The sequence below is a fragment of the Tauraco erythrolophus genome, chromosome 20 (genome assembly GCF_009769465.1).
Source record: "Tauraco erythrolophus isolate bTauEry1 chromosome 20, bTauEry1.pri, whole genome shotgun sequence".
NCBI lineage: Eukaryota > Metazoa > Chordata > Aves > Musophagiformes > Musophagidae > Tauraco > Tauraco erythrolophus.
The window spans coordinates 5093686-5108210 of NC_141484.1; the positions used below are offsets into that span (position 1 = coordinate 5093686).

Sequence of the window (14525 nt, forward strand, 5' to 3'; positions counted from 1 at the left end):
AGAACATCAGAAGACTATTACAACCCAATGCCTTTGTAAAAGGAAACACTGCAAAGTAATTCAGTTATTTGAACAGAACTTCCTGGTTTTGGCCAGTCATGTAAAGACAAAGGATGCAATTTTCAAAAGCACTTGGTGTTGGTCTGGTGGTGATTCCTTTGGTATCAGTGAGGCTCTTTTGATTTGAACTTACTGGAGAGCTAGGTGCTTGTCTTAAGCTCCCCACAATCCAATGTCAGAGATGACACAAAATTCTTCCTCTATCCCCAAATCATTCATAATGGACTCTTAAAATGTTTTCTGTTAGAGTCATTAACTATAATCTCCATTTTCTGTTCTCTGTTTTCAAATTACTCAGATTGTTTTCAGCAACAAAAGCAAGAGGCCCTCATATCTGTGTTGAACGTAAATAATTCTGGAGCTAAACTGTGGAGCATGTTTGTGAAGGAACACAGAAGAATTTGAAGAGATGCGGACCCTTTTCCTTTTACTTCAGATACCAAGAATGTGCTAGACAAAACCAGCAGAAATGAACAAACTACCAGGGCAAAGCTCTCCAGGAAAATATGTGAGGATTAAAGAAAAGTAATTTTAAAAGACTTCACATAAAATACATATTTTGGTCAAAATCCCTTTCCTCACACAGTAAGGCATCTGCTTATAGGTGCAAACACACTCAATCCAGTGACCAGCCACTGAAGAGATTCCCAGATGTCTTAAAGAAAAATGCCTGACATTTAAAATATGCTCATTACTTTGTGACTTCTCAAGAGATCTCCAGTAAGCTGGATAGGGATGGAGGGAGTTTAAGACGAAAACTTGGATTTACAATGTAGCACATTGTATGTTTAGAGAAGTGCTGTACATTAATGACATTGTAAACAGATAGATTACTCTGAAATTACTTCTCTGTACTTCGCAGGCAATATTTACTTATAAACTATATTATTAAATTGTTTATAAGCCCTTGGTAGTCAGCACAGTGGCTGCCCTTTATGTGGCGTAACAGCTTTTTTAGCTTTACGCATCCCTCTCCAGGGATACTGTTGATGTCTATATATCACCTCCCCTCTTCTTTTTTTAAACTGTTCTGCCTTTTGAGGTTAGCCTCCATAACTGGCTAGCACTGGGTGTCTTCAGTATACATTTTGAATTAATCCATGCGTCCACAGGTGGGGCAAATCATTGCAGGTAGATGTTAGCCATCTAGTTGTCATATTAATCGCTGCAACATAAGAATGTGCCTAGATGAAAACAAAGTTCTTTAGTGTCTCTGTGTATATATTCTGAATGGCATTCCAGCACAGAGGATGGGGGAACCTACTAATATCATCAATATGTGACTAATTCATATACTAAAGAAGTTTTGTGTCTGCTTAGCTTGGCACCCCATCACTTGTGTTTTGTTTGCTTTAGTTGTCTAGTGTGGTAACAACAGGCGAAATTACAGTCCCCACTGTCTCTGAATCTACTGATCTGGTCCCTTAGCAGCTGTGTTGTCACTGATCTTTTCCATTCTGTCCTAAATTCCTGTGGAGTCAGTCTATTAACTGCCTCAGTAAAATCTATTCAACCATATAAACTTTATGGAGATGCTTCCATTGGTGGATCCCATTAGGCCACACACCGTTAGAGGTTGGCAGATCGGTGACAATCCCTGTATTCATCAGGGGACCGAGCTAACAGAGCAAACGTTAAGGACAATAAATTTGCCAGAAATTCAACAGAGCGATATGCCGCACGGACACATTTGCTGTATCTCTGTGCTTCAAGCTCTGCTCTGATCACCTTCGGCAGCAAATAATAACCCGATGTACTAGGAATCTTGGTTGTCTCAAAGTGCAGACCGTGCACACTAGCAACGCTCCGTTAAAGGCAATCTGCACAGAGGGAGTGGAGCTGAGCTAACCAAAGGAATACGTGCTACCTAAGCTGAGCTAACCACACCAGGGGGAACGTTCAGCAGATACAGTTAAAACTTTCGCTAGTGACAGCTCAAAGGACTGACAAGCAGCTGCTGCTTAACACAGGTGGTCCTCCAATAAAGGTGCAGCAGACTGGCATTCCATGTGTTTTGGGATACTTTGGGGAAATCACTCAAGACAGGTGGTTGCCCAGGAAGGCTACTCTCCTGCACAGTGTGCCTTGCCAAAAGATGTAAAACAAGCCCCACATGGATATTCTTAATAATGGCCACAAAGTGTCTGGCTCTCATAGCTGTTATAAAACCCAGCTCATTGCATTGACTGGCAATAACAAGAGGCATGGCGTATGGCTAGTACCTGAGCCAACCAGTATGAAGATTTTAATTCCATGACTTTATCATAAATTTTTCTGAGAAGCTTTGGTGGCTTCATTCAAACAAAAGGTAGGAGAAAGTGAGGCCTGGATATACTTTTTCGGTAAGAATCATGCATGCATCTTTTTGAAAATGTATTTTCCTGCAAAAGTAAATATTTTATGAAAGTATCTGCCTTGCAGGTAGAGATTTCATAGTAGTTCTGCTCCAGAAGCTGTACTTGGGTGTATCAAGAGTACTATTTTAGCGCCTTCAGTAGTATTCAGTCCTTCCTGTTGGAGATAGAAGCTACCTACTGCTGCAGGTTCCCCTATAGCACAAGGGAGTGCTAAATCTTACCCAGAGTTTAAATACTTCATTAATATATTAATAATTAATAATGACTAGGTTTTCTAAGAGGCTTTTGAGCAGCAAATATTAGCATTATAACTCTTGAATTCCCAATCTGCACACCCACAGGCTTATCTGTGGTCATTATTTGCTGGTTCATATCTGTTTGTTTCTTTGTTTGCCACTATTGTTTCTTTCCTTTCTTTTTCCTACTGTTTACTTTTAATGTCACTCCTCCCTTCCAGCTGGCAAGAGAGGCTCAGTAGCTCATTTCACTGCAGATGATAACACCGCTCCAAAGAACAGGCCAGTGCGGAGTGGTGAACTGTTGGACAGCTGTCAGTACTATCCCTTAGAGATCAGAAATCACTAAGTTAATAGTTAAAAACATGCAATGCAACCAACCTGTAGCTGTGCTGCTGCTGAAAGCATCTTTTGCCTGGCTTGAAGTGTTGTTGATGAGGACACGGATATAGACATATTCTGCCTCAGCCATCTGATATCATCCCACATGCAAGACAACTGCAAAAATATATCCAGTTCTATCAGTTTTTGTTCTCAGCATTTTCAAAAGCAGAAATGAAATGAAAAGCATTTTGGACTTGGAAAAATCATTAGGTATTGCTCATTTTGAGTTTCTGCAGACTGCAATCTATTGCCTAGATAAACATAAAACAGATATTGAACCAGACACGGAAGTTGTTCTGTAAACATCATTCACCTATTTCAATTGCTTTTTGGACTATAGTGTAAAAATTAATTTACTCTTCTTTGGGATATAAAAAATAGTGTGAAGATATCTTAAATGATGGCATAACCATAATACCAACTTTAAAACTTCTAGTTATTTCTTTAGGCTTTTCATCTAATGTTCATAAAACCTTTATGTACCCAAATAGCAATCATTTACGTGGGATCATACATTGAAAAGACCTAATTATGCCACTGTCAGCGACCGAGTCATAATTTAACCCATATAAGTGGTTTGTGAAAATTGCATTTTAACATGAGTGAAAGGTAAAGCACTTCATCATTTAGATTTTTAATGATGTCATTTCATGTATTCAGAATGATGAGCTAAGGCCTATGCATTGCTAGCAACGAATTTGTAGAAGCGACGTGTGAAATTAGGCTCCCATTACCTTTGTGAACCACAGGAAATCCTGCATAACTGAACTACAGTGAGAGTCATCAATTTCCACAATTGGGATTTGATCTTCATTGGTTACTAATAAATTGTCTTTGTAAAAAAATATAACAGATAAGTAGAGTCCCCTGAAGAAAGAAGGAAACATTGTCAAACACCTTGCATGTCTGTTCACATCCACATCAAATATGAGTGAAAGAATCATAGATGTTAAGTTCTGAAGAGATAAATTGAATCATCTGGTCCTAACTTCTGTGTTATATAGATCATGCAACTTCAGCCAGTGAATTCTGAAAAATGTTTGGGAGCTTATCACTTTAGATGATGTTAAAGTACAGGAATCTATGATATTACAAATATATTCGTAATGATGCAAGCCACTGACATCACTTTTAATAAGAATTTTGCCAGAGTAAACAGTACACAATGGAGACTTTATGCCCTTTAGAAATAAGAAATTTTACCAAAACTTTTCATCATTAATGGGCTTAGTTCTGCCCTTGTTTACTTCAGAGTAAATCTGAAGTAACTCAATTGAAATCAGGCCGGTTATTATGCATTTACATTAGAGTAATTGAGTGTAATTTGGCCAGCATATCTGCAAAACTGTTTATAGAGATCATTCCTTTCAATATTTACCCTTGCAATTAGTTACATACTTTAAGTAGTTGCCTTAGGGAATTTAAAGACTCTGGAGAGCTCTTCTGAAAGAATCAAACTCTTATCAAAATACAAAGAAGAAAAAGCAAACTGAACACTCCTGGCAATGAAAGAAGAAATAATCCAGCGTAAGCAACTTCCATTTGCTAAAACAAATTATCAAGGCTGAGGGTTTTTTGGGTCTCACTGGATTGCAAACTTGGCTAAAGATGTTGGAGAATTCTAGATGTGATGCTTATTGCCAATGGACTATTAAAACATGTTCTCTGAGCCCTGCATTTTATATTTTGAATGAAATAAATGCCATAGTTTTGTTATTGAGCAGCCACAGAGGCAGTAGTTCCAAAATACCTTAGTAACTGCACCTCATGTTTGCACAGAATATTTCACTCTGTTACAATTCAAATCCATTTCAAACAGTAACAATGAAAAGATGCTATTGACTTCAGTAGGAACTGGAGCATTATTTTCCTATCAGCTGCAACAGTCTTACATGTATGGGATTTTATCAGGTTCATTCTGATTGATTGATGTTTCTTTGGTAGTGGAATCTTCACATATATTTCTAAGATGCTTTTCACTATTACATAAAAGCAACAACTCCTCGCTAAAACTCAAAATGTATGGGAGATAAAATGAATGACAAACCGTTTCAGGGTCTTCACAAACTTGTTTGATGAATGGAAAAGATGCTTCAGGCTTCTGGAAACTGATTGCTTGCGACCAGCATTCTGTAATTTAGAACTTTCTAAAATGGAAAATAAAAAGCAAACCAAACCCAACAGGTAAATTTGTTAGCACCTCATAAAGAACTTTTGTCTCTTGAACGACAATACTAAATTTCAGTCAGTGCCCACTATGTTCCTTTTGAAAGACAACATTTAGAAAGATGTTCAAATACAACCTTTTGCTTATATTTTCATTATCTTAGTGATATGAAACAGCAAACAGTTTCCTTACTTGCAGCAAACACAGACTTTGTAAAAATGTTTTGCTCCTAGGCAAAGTATAGCTTGAACCAGTACCATGTGCTCTTAATGTTCAGAATGGATATGAATTTTGCAAGTTGTCTCAAAAACCCAAGAAGAGAATTGAACTATCAGTCAACATTTTAGGGTGTTATAATTCCTTAGTTTCTGTGTTTCTGTCCATATATAGCTTAAGCTTCTAAGAACTGAATAATTGGTGCCCTGGCAATCACTAACATCACAGCATCACCAGTCTAACCCAAGTAAAAGCTTTAAGGAGACAACTAGGTTGATCCTCATCTTTCTTTGTATAACATTAAATACATGTGCTTTTGTTTGGATTTTTTTTTCCCCATCACAACAATTTCCATTCACCTGCATTGCTTCAGAGCTTTCACAGTTACATTTGCTCCCCAGTACTCTGGAATCCAAGGAAGAGGTGTTTAACTTGTTTTTTCACTTCATGTCAAAGCTGAGACCTTCTGTGTGCCTGCGAGGATCTCTGGCTAAGCTCTCTCAACAGAAGAATTGTATAAATGCAAATATTTGCCCAATACTCTAAAAAATTGTAGTTAAATTTTTATACATTGTATTATTTTTCACTTTCATGAATGTGACTTAATGTCTTTCCTTCTCTCATGCGTGGCCCGAGTTTCCTTGTAAGCCAAAGAAAAATCTTCCAGAGGGAACTGCAACTCGCAGGCTCTGTGAAACAGCTGTGTCCACCTGTATACCTGTGAGCAGATTTTAGAGGATATGCCAACAGATGGCAGTCAGGAACGTGCAGGATTGTACAATGATTTTAGTACTGTCAGCTGTTGGTGTCCACACATGGCATTTAGAAAGAATGTGCACTTAAAACTCTTTGGGTTTTTTTTTGCATTGTCTTTTGTGATGTCTCTCCTGTTTAATGTCGTTGTAAGAGAAACAGCAGAAACATCTGATTTTAAAAAAGAATTAATTCTTCAGATATCTACTGCGATCTGAAAAGAAAGACAAGAAGAAAAATGTAACTGTGAAACTACATCTCAGTTTTCCAGGATCTGACTTTATGAAGCGTGGATACTCGTCCAGACTGAAGCGTGAAACATTTTGAGGGACACCCTTCTCCAGTGGGGAAAAAATATGACTCGTGAAGAACTATCTGCTGAAAGCTGCTAATCAGTCTGCTTAGGTGTTTCCAGAGTAATTTCCCACTTACCTCCAATGCAAAATAGGAGGTGTCTGTCTGTGTCTCCCTAGTGAGTTCTAAGTTTGAACATTTAAAGAACATCTAAATTCGCTCTTGTCAAAACCCCATCTGTGGAAGTGCTCAACATAGTTTTAAATGAGGAATAAATTTGCACCATAATTTGCACATTGAAACCCACAGAAAGAAGGCACATTGTTAGCAATAATTACCACTCTGCTGAACAGCGAGTACAAAGAGAACACGGTTCTACTACGGGTGAAATTATACAATTCAAATGTATGAGACTTATTAGATCATCAAATCCATTGTCTTTCCAGTGCAAACTTGTTCTCCGAGGCATATTCTCCAATGCGCTGTCAGTTTAGTTTTAACAGACTCATCCAAATCCATGACTGCTCCTTCGATGCAACTGATCTTTATTTTCCTTTTAAAAAAATTCATTTGTTTTTCTATCCGTATCTCCTCAGATAATTTTTATTTTACTGTGAACTTTTTTCAGTATATCATAGTATATGTAAACCAAACACTACATTAAAACTCCTGTCTTACTGTTTCCTTCTTCCAAGGTTAAGACCAATTTAGGAATATAAATTTCACTCTAATTATGCAATTTTTATTTTCTTCTGTATTAAGGATGGAGGGAATGAAGGAGGAAATTGCTGAAGGCAAAGCAACATAATTCTGTATAAGACACCCAGAGACTGTAGCATTAAAATAAGAGGGCACATTACAAGTGAAATGTATGTTACTGGGCTATTCAGTGGTTTGGGTTCACTCCACAGCTCTGCAGAATTCAAAAGCAAAAGAAAGAATGTAAAACTAGATGGAGACTGTAAACTCTCTTACATTGCTATTTGCTTTTGTTTTACAGTATAGTGTGTCTAGAAGCCAAAAAACATGGAGCCGAGATTAGAGGACAATTTGGATCTACAGCAAATGGAACTATGTCTGTTATTTAATTAACTAATAAATAACAGAGAGTAACCTTTATAGAAAAGCACCAGAAACAACAAACTACGTTTATATTAATAAATGATCCAGCAATAGAGCTGTGAGTTTTTTAATAGAAACTCAAGAGTGAACAAATCGTGGCTGAGATTAGAGAATTTCCAGTGATTAGATTTAGATAGAAATATTCAAGCCTGCATTGAAATAGGAAGTTAACTGCAAAGGGATATTTACAACATCAGCAGTTTTTCTCTTCTCAGGTAGGATATAGAAATGTTTCTGTGAAGTTCACTTAAACATAACAGCTACTTAAAAGCAACATAAATTTGTTGTGGAGGAATAAGAACAAATTTGCGTACTCAGGCTGCTAGTACGCATCTGGGGTCTCTGCTCTAGAGGAATGTCTGTTATGCCGTGCCATTTCTCTGAGGAGGGAGATCATCTGGAATTCTTTGTCCTATCTCTAGACAAGCGGGTGCCTCTCCTCAAGTGGGGCGGATCTGAAGAAAGTGGAACTACTTCAGCGCAAAATGATCTGAGATCCCAGCCCCGCAAATCAGACAGCCTGTGGAACAGCTAAATAGCATTTAGGGTGACCTAAATAAGGAAATATTTTTAATATTTGCTTCCTGAATAAGGAAGCAAATTAGCACAGATGAGCTAGATCCCACTGAAATCCTAGTAGAGGGCATAAAATGGGGTTTAGAGCTTTGACTAATTGTGTAACCTTGTGAAAATACATCAAATAGCTGGAAACTTCCGGACAAATTCAAACTCGATTTAAAGCTGCACATTTTTATCAGTGCAGACAACTGACACTGGGATACTATGCAGGGAAACATAATTCCATGCAGAAGTTAAAGGCATAAGTAGTGGCCAGACACCTCAATAGCTTGAGACGATGAGAGATTCTGTATTACCTCACCTCAAGGTGGGATGTCTTTCAAAAGAAAATCCTGTATCTCGTGAAGAAGCTATTGGCATGACAGTCATATTGCTGGGTGGTATATTTTGGATTACAAAGTCAGGCTCAACAGCTGAAATTGTAGCTTCTTAAATTCCCTACCTGAACTTCCCAGTCTATGGCTTGGTTCTCAAGCCTGCTTTTGTATGTTCTCACAAATAATCTAAACATTTTAAACGCCCTGAGGAATCAGAGATCCTTGTCTTTGTTAACTACAATAAAACTATGCGCTCTGCTTGTGAATCAAATTACAACTGGAACATTTTTATTTCACCTCTGACTTGTCTAGTAAAATACATTTCAACCAAGTTTTGGAAAGAAAATATCTGGTAAGCACTTCACTGAAGATCTGTGTTCCTTTCTTAATGAAGCATCACACAATTACTTAATCCACTCAGAATTGTTTAGAAAGAATGATCTACAAGAAAAAAATACTTAAAAAATACATTTGAAGTGTTGCCAGGACATACAATTGTAGTAACTCAGTTATGATAGTCTGTAGCATGGTATTATGAAGACAAATGGATGACTGTTGTTTGTAATCATCAGGGTTTTCCAGAAGATTAAACATATGAAAGCAAAGCTTCCTAAGTAATTCCCTAGGAGATTTCATCATATCACAGAGCAGGTTCAAAAGCAACAGCTGATCTAATTCCAAAAGCTCTTAAACTCACTGTACATTCCACTGTATTCTTCCTGGTATTTTTGTAAGCTTGTTTTCTTCAGCTCCTGCAATGCAAAGCGAAGGGCAAAAAGCAGGCTGGAGTGCAAAGCCTGAATGAATGACTTGGGCAAGAGATCTGCCTGGAATCTGGGCAATTCAACCCTCCCAGATCACGCCGGAGCGCTAGCACACAGCCTTGCTCTTCTAGCTCCTCTGTATTCTGAGGCTTTTGGTAATTTCAGACCTTTTAGATCGATTACCCTCATTTTTTTGCACTTTCCTTGCACTCCCCCACTCTCCTTCAGCCAGCCTGAACAGCATGAGCGTGACAGCCTGCAGAGGAACCACTTAGTGAGAAGCCAAGGTGCCAGGACCCAAGGTTTGAGTCCTGTCTCTGTCTTCACCTAGCTTTAATTGATGCAGAGTTTAATTCTGCTCTCATTGATAAACCACAGCAAATCAGTGGTTGTAAGGAGATTCAAGGATGCTCAACAAACAATGTCCAGCTATTTCCTAACGTCTCTGGAACAAATGAGGAAAACAGAGGTTACAATATTAATGTATAATCAAAGAAGAATGCAGTAAAGAGAAGCATGGCAAAGAATGGACAAATGCCTGGACAAGTACTCAGCTTATATATAATAGCATATCCATGCTGACTTCTATCCATGTCAGTAGAATCCTGCTAATTTACATTAAGAATCTAGCTCAGGCCTCCATGTTATATGAAGTGAAAGCCGTTATTTGGGCTTTTCAGTCATATACAGTAGCTTATGTCAGATCCTTGATCAAAATCCTCAGATTTCACTGAGGTTGATAAATTAGATATAAGGAAGAAATTCTTCACTATGCGGGTGGTGAAGCACTGGCACAGGTTGCCCAGAGAAGTTGTGGCTACCCCATCCCTGGAAGTGTTCAAGGCCAGGTTGGATGAGGCTTTGAGCAACCTGATCCAGGGTCCCTGCCCATGGCAGAGGGGTTGGAACTAGATGATCTTTAAGGTCCCTTCCAACCCAAACCATTCTATGATTCTGTGAAATACCAGAATCAAATGTCAAAGTGATGTCATAATTCTTACTTTTCCTGCAAACTCTTTGTCTTAATTCTTTACCAAATTACTGAAATACAAAGTATTGACATCAGTCATATATTTAAGGTAAGTTTGAAAGCCTTTCCTATTGCGTTACAACCCTGATTTATCCAAAATATACTACTGTGTAATGCTCGCATTACAAGCAATTATGAGATTTTTATTTGGTTGGAGGCAAGGGCGTTGCTCAAGCTGACTCTGCGGTGTAGTACTGCGCATGTAAGCTCCCACATCCTCTTTCATACATGCGAGAAACGTTCTGAGAGAATCAGATTTTCTATATTGTTGTTATTTATCATTTAAGGAAAAGGAGTTAGGAAATCAGCAACAGAATGGTCTGTGCTTTGCTTTGAGACTGGGGTTAATTTCTGGAGCAGTGGAATTTTATAAGAACCAGGCACTGGTGTCAGGTTCCCAAAAGGAGGGATTTTCTGTATGTTGTTTATAACTGCTTCTGTTCTGGGCTGGTATGTCAGTAAAACAATTTATACTAAGAATATTCTCAGATGTTCCATCAGTTATTCCCTGTTGACTAGGAAGGTGGCCTGAAAGACCTGAGATATGCACTAACTTCAGAAAGGAAAAACTGTATGATGGTAAAAAGATTTTAATAACATGAAAAAGCTGTGTAAGAGACAGAATACAACATCTGTATTTTCAGTACCAGGACCACCTGCAAGTGATAATGCTTGTATGAATTTTAATTAGAGAAACAACATTTTCTTGCAATATCTCCTTTCCCTTTCCAACCAACATAGCTGAATAGTTTAAGTTGCTATGGTTACAATGGGTTGTGGCAGACTGTGGATCATTGTGATAGTGACATATTTGCACGTAAAGAACAAAGGCCACATCTTGCCATTTCAGCCAGATGATTTTAACCCTAAGTATTTTTGTGATTTTAAATCAATTGATGCAGCTTGACATAACAGTCGTACTAGGTGAAGAAAAATGAAAACTTCATGGTAGTTCAACTTTTCAGTTTAAAATAAGTTCCTTTGCAATGAAGTATTATTCCAGGTAGAAGTTTATTTTAAGAAAATAAATAGTACTTTTCAACAACCCATATAGAACAGGAGTTTTTATATATGCTTTAAAAAGAATGCCAAGCTGTTGCCTTGGCTCTTGAGCTATTAAAGGCACAGTCTGTTTCTCATGAATGAAGAGCAAAGAGCTGGCTGAGATTTGAACTCTCTCCTAGTTTTGATTCGTTCTATTTGAAAATGTAGCAATCTTATCTTCCCACTGCATTGTGCAAGTATTTTTCATTATAGGTTGGCATCACATCCACTAGAGTACTCCAGTGTCTTCCATTTGGAGGCAGCCAAATCCTCTCTTTTGATCCAAACCAGTTGTTAACTCTCTAAAATACTTCTCTATATGAAAAAATAAAAGAGAGAACCTTGAAAAATTTTAGTGGAATTCTATGAGAAACTAATTTGCAGGAAAAAACAAATCAATAAGTGTGTAGGGTACAGAGGGGGAAAGGGTGTGCCTGTGTCTGTGTCTGTATTCTAGCTTTCAGATGTTTTCATCCAACTAATTTCAAGGGTTAAGAGCAAGATAGTGCACTAAAGTGATTCCAGATGGGCCAATATTAATATCTTTCTTTTCCTGATGAATGAGAAGGTATGACCTAGTTAGGAAACTGCTAAAATTACAGGCGCCACAGAGGCTTCAGCTGGTGCCCTACCACATAGATATTTATCCTTACCTCTGCAATTATAATGCTGATGAGCTGCTCTAACCTGCTGAAGGAGACATTCCAGGGCCTCAGTGTGTCCCCTGTGCCGAGGTTCTCTTCCACTGCAGTCTTTCCAGTCTGTTGAACAAAGGAAATAAACAGAAATGAAACACAAAGGAGCAGGAGAAGGTTTTAAAATATTTTCTTGTCTCTTGGCTTTAGAGGAGTTTTACATCTGGGAACACAGGAAAAAATGGCAGTTGTTTTTAAGTTTGCTGTTTTTACTTGTACAATAAGATTCCTTGTCCTTGTGCCAGCTAAGTAATTAATCGTAATTATTATTAACAAAGAGCTCACAATCAGCTCCTAGAAGCTCCTGTAGTGACTGACTAGACAATGGCTATTTCTCTTCTGTACATAAATGGCCTCTGTTACTGTAGTGTCAGAGCTGCTCTCAGCCTGTACCGTACCCACACTCTCACCTCACTAAGATCACACCACTGCTCCTCCTGCGTTTTGCTGAGACAGCAGGAGGCTAAAAGTCTCTCCTACAGTTGTACAGGACACTGATTGCAAAGCAGAGAATGAACATCACCCGACATCCAGAGCTATCTCTGTAGCCAGAGAAACATGCTCTGAGTAAAATCACTTCTGCAAATCTGCTCCCAGCAGAGGCCTGAACAAACGCTGGCAGTTCCTGCCTGGAGTCCACGGTCTGCTCAGCACTGCACTCGTGAGGCAAGATGCTGCGGTTTCTGTCCCACGTACCTTCAACCTACCAAAGACTTTGTTTTCTCTCATTTCCTGATAGCTACAATCTCAGTCTTGATTTTAAAAGACAGACAATCTCATCACAAATAGGAGGATGAAACTGTTTGTGTCAACAGGAGCTTTTAAATTCCAGACTTGACTGTTTTCATAGTTTCATTATAATGAGAGAGACATGTTGCACCAGTTTTCCGACTCAAAGTAACGGTGGATCAAGGTATTAAGAGAATTAAGAGATCTGCCTGCAGTGGCGGCACGCTTCCATCTTGCTGGCATAGAAGCCATGTACATGTTCACTGCCACCGACCAACGGTTTGCTCACTCACTAAATACACAGATCTAGTTTCTAGTGCAAGTTTGGAGTCAAGCATTCCTTCCAATGGACTCACTATGCCAGGGATATAAATACTTATCTGCTGCCATTTAGTGTAGCAGCTAGAGTAAGCCCCTTGAAAGGGTGGAAAGAGAAGACATTTGCTATCCTGATAGCCTGTGGGCAGTTGTAACAGCTGCAGAGTGGCTGTTCTGGGTGTTGAATGCTACTGCAGAGATCAAGGGCCAGCTGCATTTGTAGCTCTGTGTGGGAAGGCCAGTTCTTACATCTCCTGTGAGCAGCCCAGAGGAACCAGCTAGAACTCACCAGTCTCAAAGTGCTTTGGTGTCATCAAACTGATAGAGTTTTGAACAAATTCATCATTTCTCTATCCCAGTGGTTTCCAAACTTTTTGAGCCTCCAGATTTCTGACTACCTTAAAAATGACATGGGAATCAAACTAGCTTCACTCATTGTCCATCACCCACATGGTAATGAATAAATCTAGAAATGTTACTGTCTGCTGTGATTTCACAGACCAGCTGCACACCTCTGGCCACCGCTTTCCAGGCTGCTACTGTGTATGTGAAGGAAACAGGAGGACAGTGGCAAGCATTCACTGTCGTGCTACACGGATGAACCTCCAACGGATGTCACTAACCTTTGATGCTCTGGGATTGAAATGGATCAGGATTAAGCCCTGAAGCTTTCATTTCCCTTGCATATTATTCTGGCTGCTGTTACAGACAACTTTGTAGAGTATTAATGTATTCACATTTAATTTTTAGCTTAGGGACATATTTTGTTATGCAACACTGGTGTAAGTTCATGTTGCTGCCTTCTTGCCAAGCACAAACCTGCTAGTTTTCAAAACCAATGGTGAAGGCAGTCACGTGGATAAAGAAGCTCTGCCTCCAGTAACTGCAGTGGTAAATACCATCTTGTCTCTCAAGCTAAAATTCTGATTTCAGTATTACTTAATGAAAGAATTTACATTTAGGCTCTGATGGTCTCACTTGCTGTAAAGCTTGAGCATGTGTCACTAAGGATAATTAATGAAAATACCACATTCTTGCCAGCTATCTGTATACAGTGAGCTGCCTGCCTAATGCTTTTGTGTTCACCAATAAATAAGATATATGTATATAGCCACGAAGAAACATTTCTCTTTGCTGTAAACTCATAAAAAATCCCATGCATATCAAGTGATGCTCCTGCTCTCCTACAGGGAAATCCAAATCTTGTGTAGTTTTACCTGGCTATAGTCAAGGTCATTGCATGTTACTAAGTTATTCAAAACAACTCCGTAATAGTGAGTTATCTACATAGGCAAGAGTAGAATTTTGTCTCACAATTGCAGGACTTTTTTTTCTCAAACAGAATATTTCTTTAACTCAGTTCTGGTTTTATTCTGGGGTAAACAAGACCAAAATTGAAGCAAAATGAGACAATGGTACAGCAACAGCCTCATTTATCCAACCCCCTTCATTATGACTAC

General features: G+C 38.7%; 1 protein-coding gene across 2 annotated transcripts in view; it reads right to left on the reverse strand.

Annotated features, from left to right (window-relative positions):
* The window catches only part of ANKFN1 (ankyrin repeat and fibronectin type III domain containing 1), a 66163-nt gene that overhangs the window by 15800 nt on the left and 35838 nt on the right, over positions 1–14525 (reverse strand). For both annotated transcript variants that reach the window (XM_086624066.1, XM_009984646.2), the window contains 4 exons: positions 11977–12084; positions 5085–5184; positions 3772–3904; positions 3035–3151 (listed from right to left, as the gene is read on the reverse strand). In XM_086624066.1, the coding sequence (XP_086480192.1) occupies positions 3035–3151; positions 3772–3904; positions 5085–5184; positions 11977–12084 (458 nt within the window). The remainder of the gene's footprint in view (positions 1–3034; positions 3152–3771; positions 3905–5084; positions 5185–11976; positions 12085–14525) is intronic.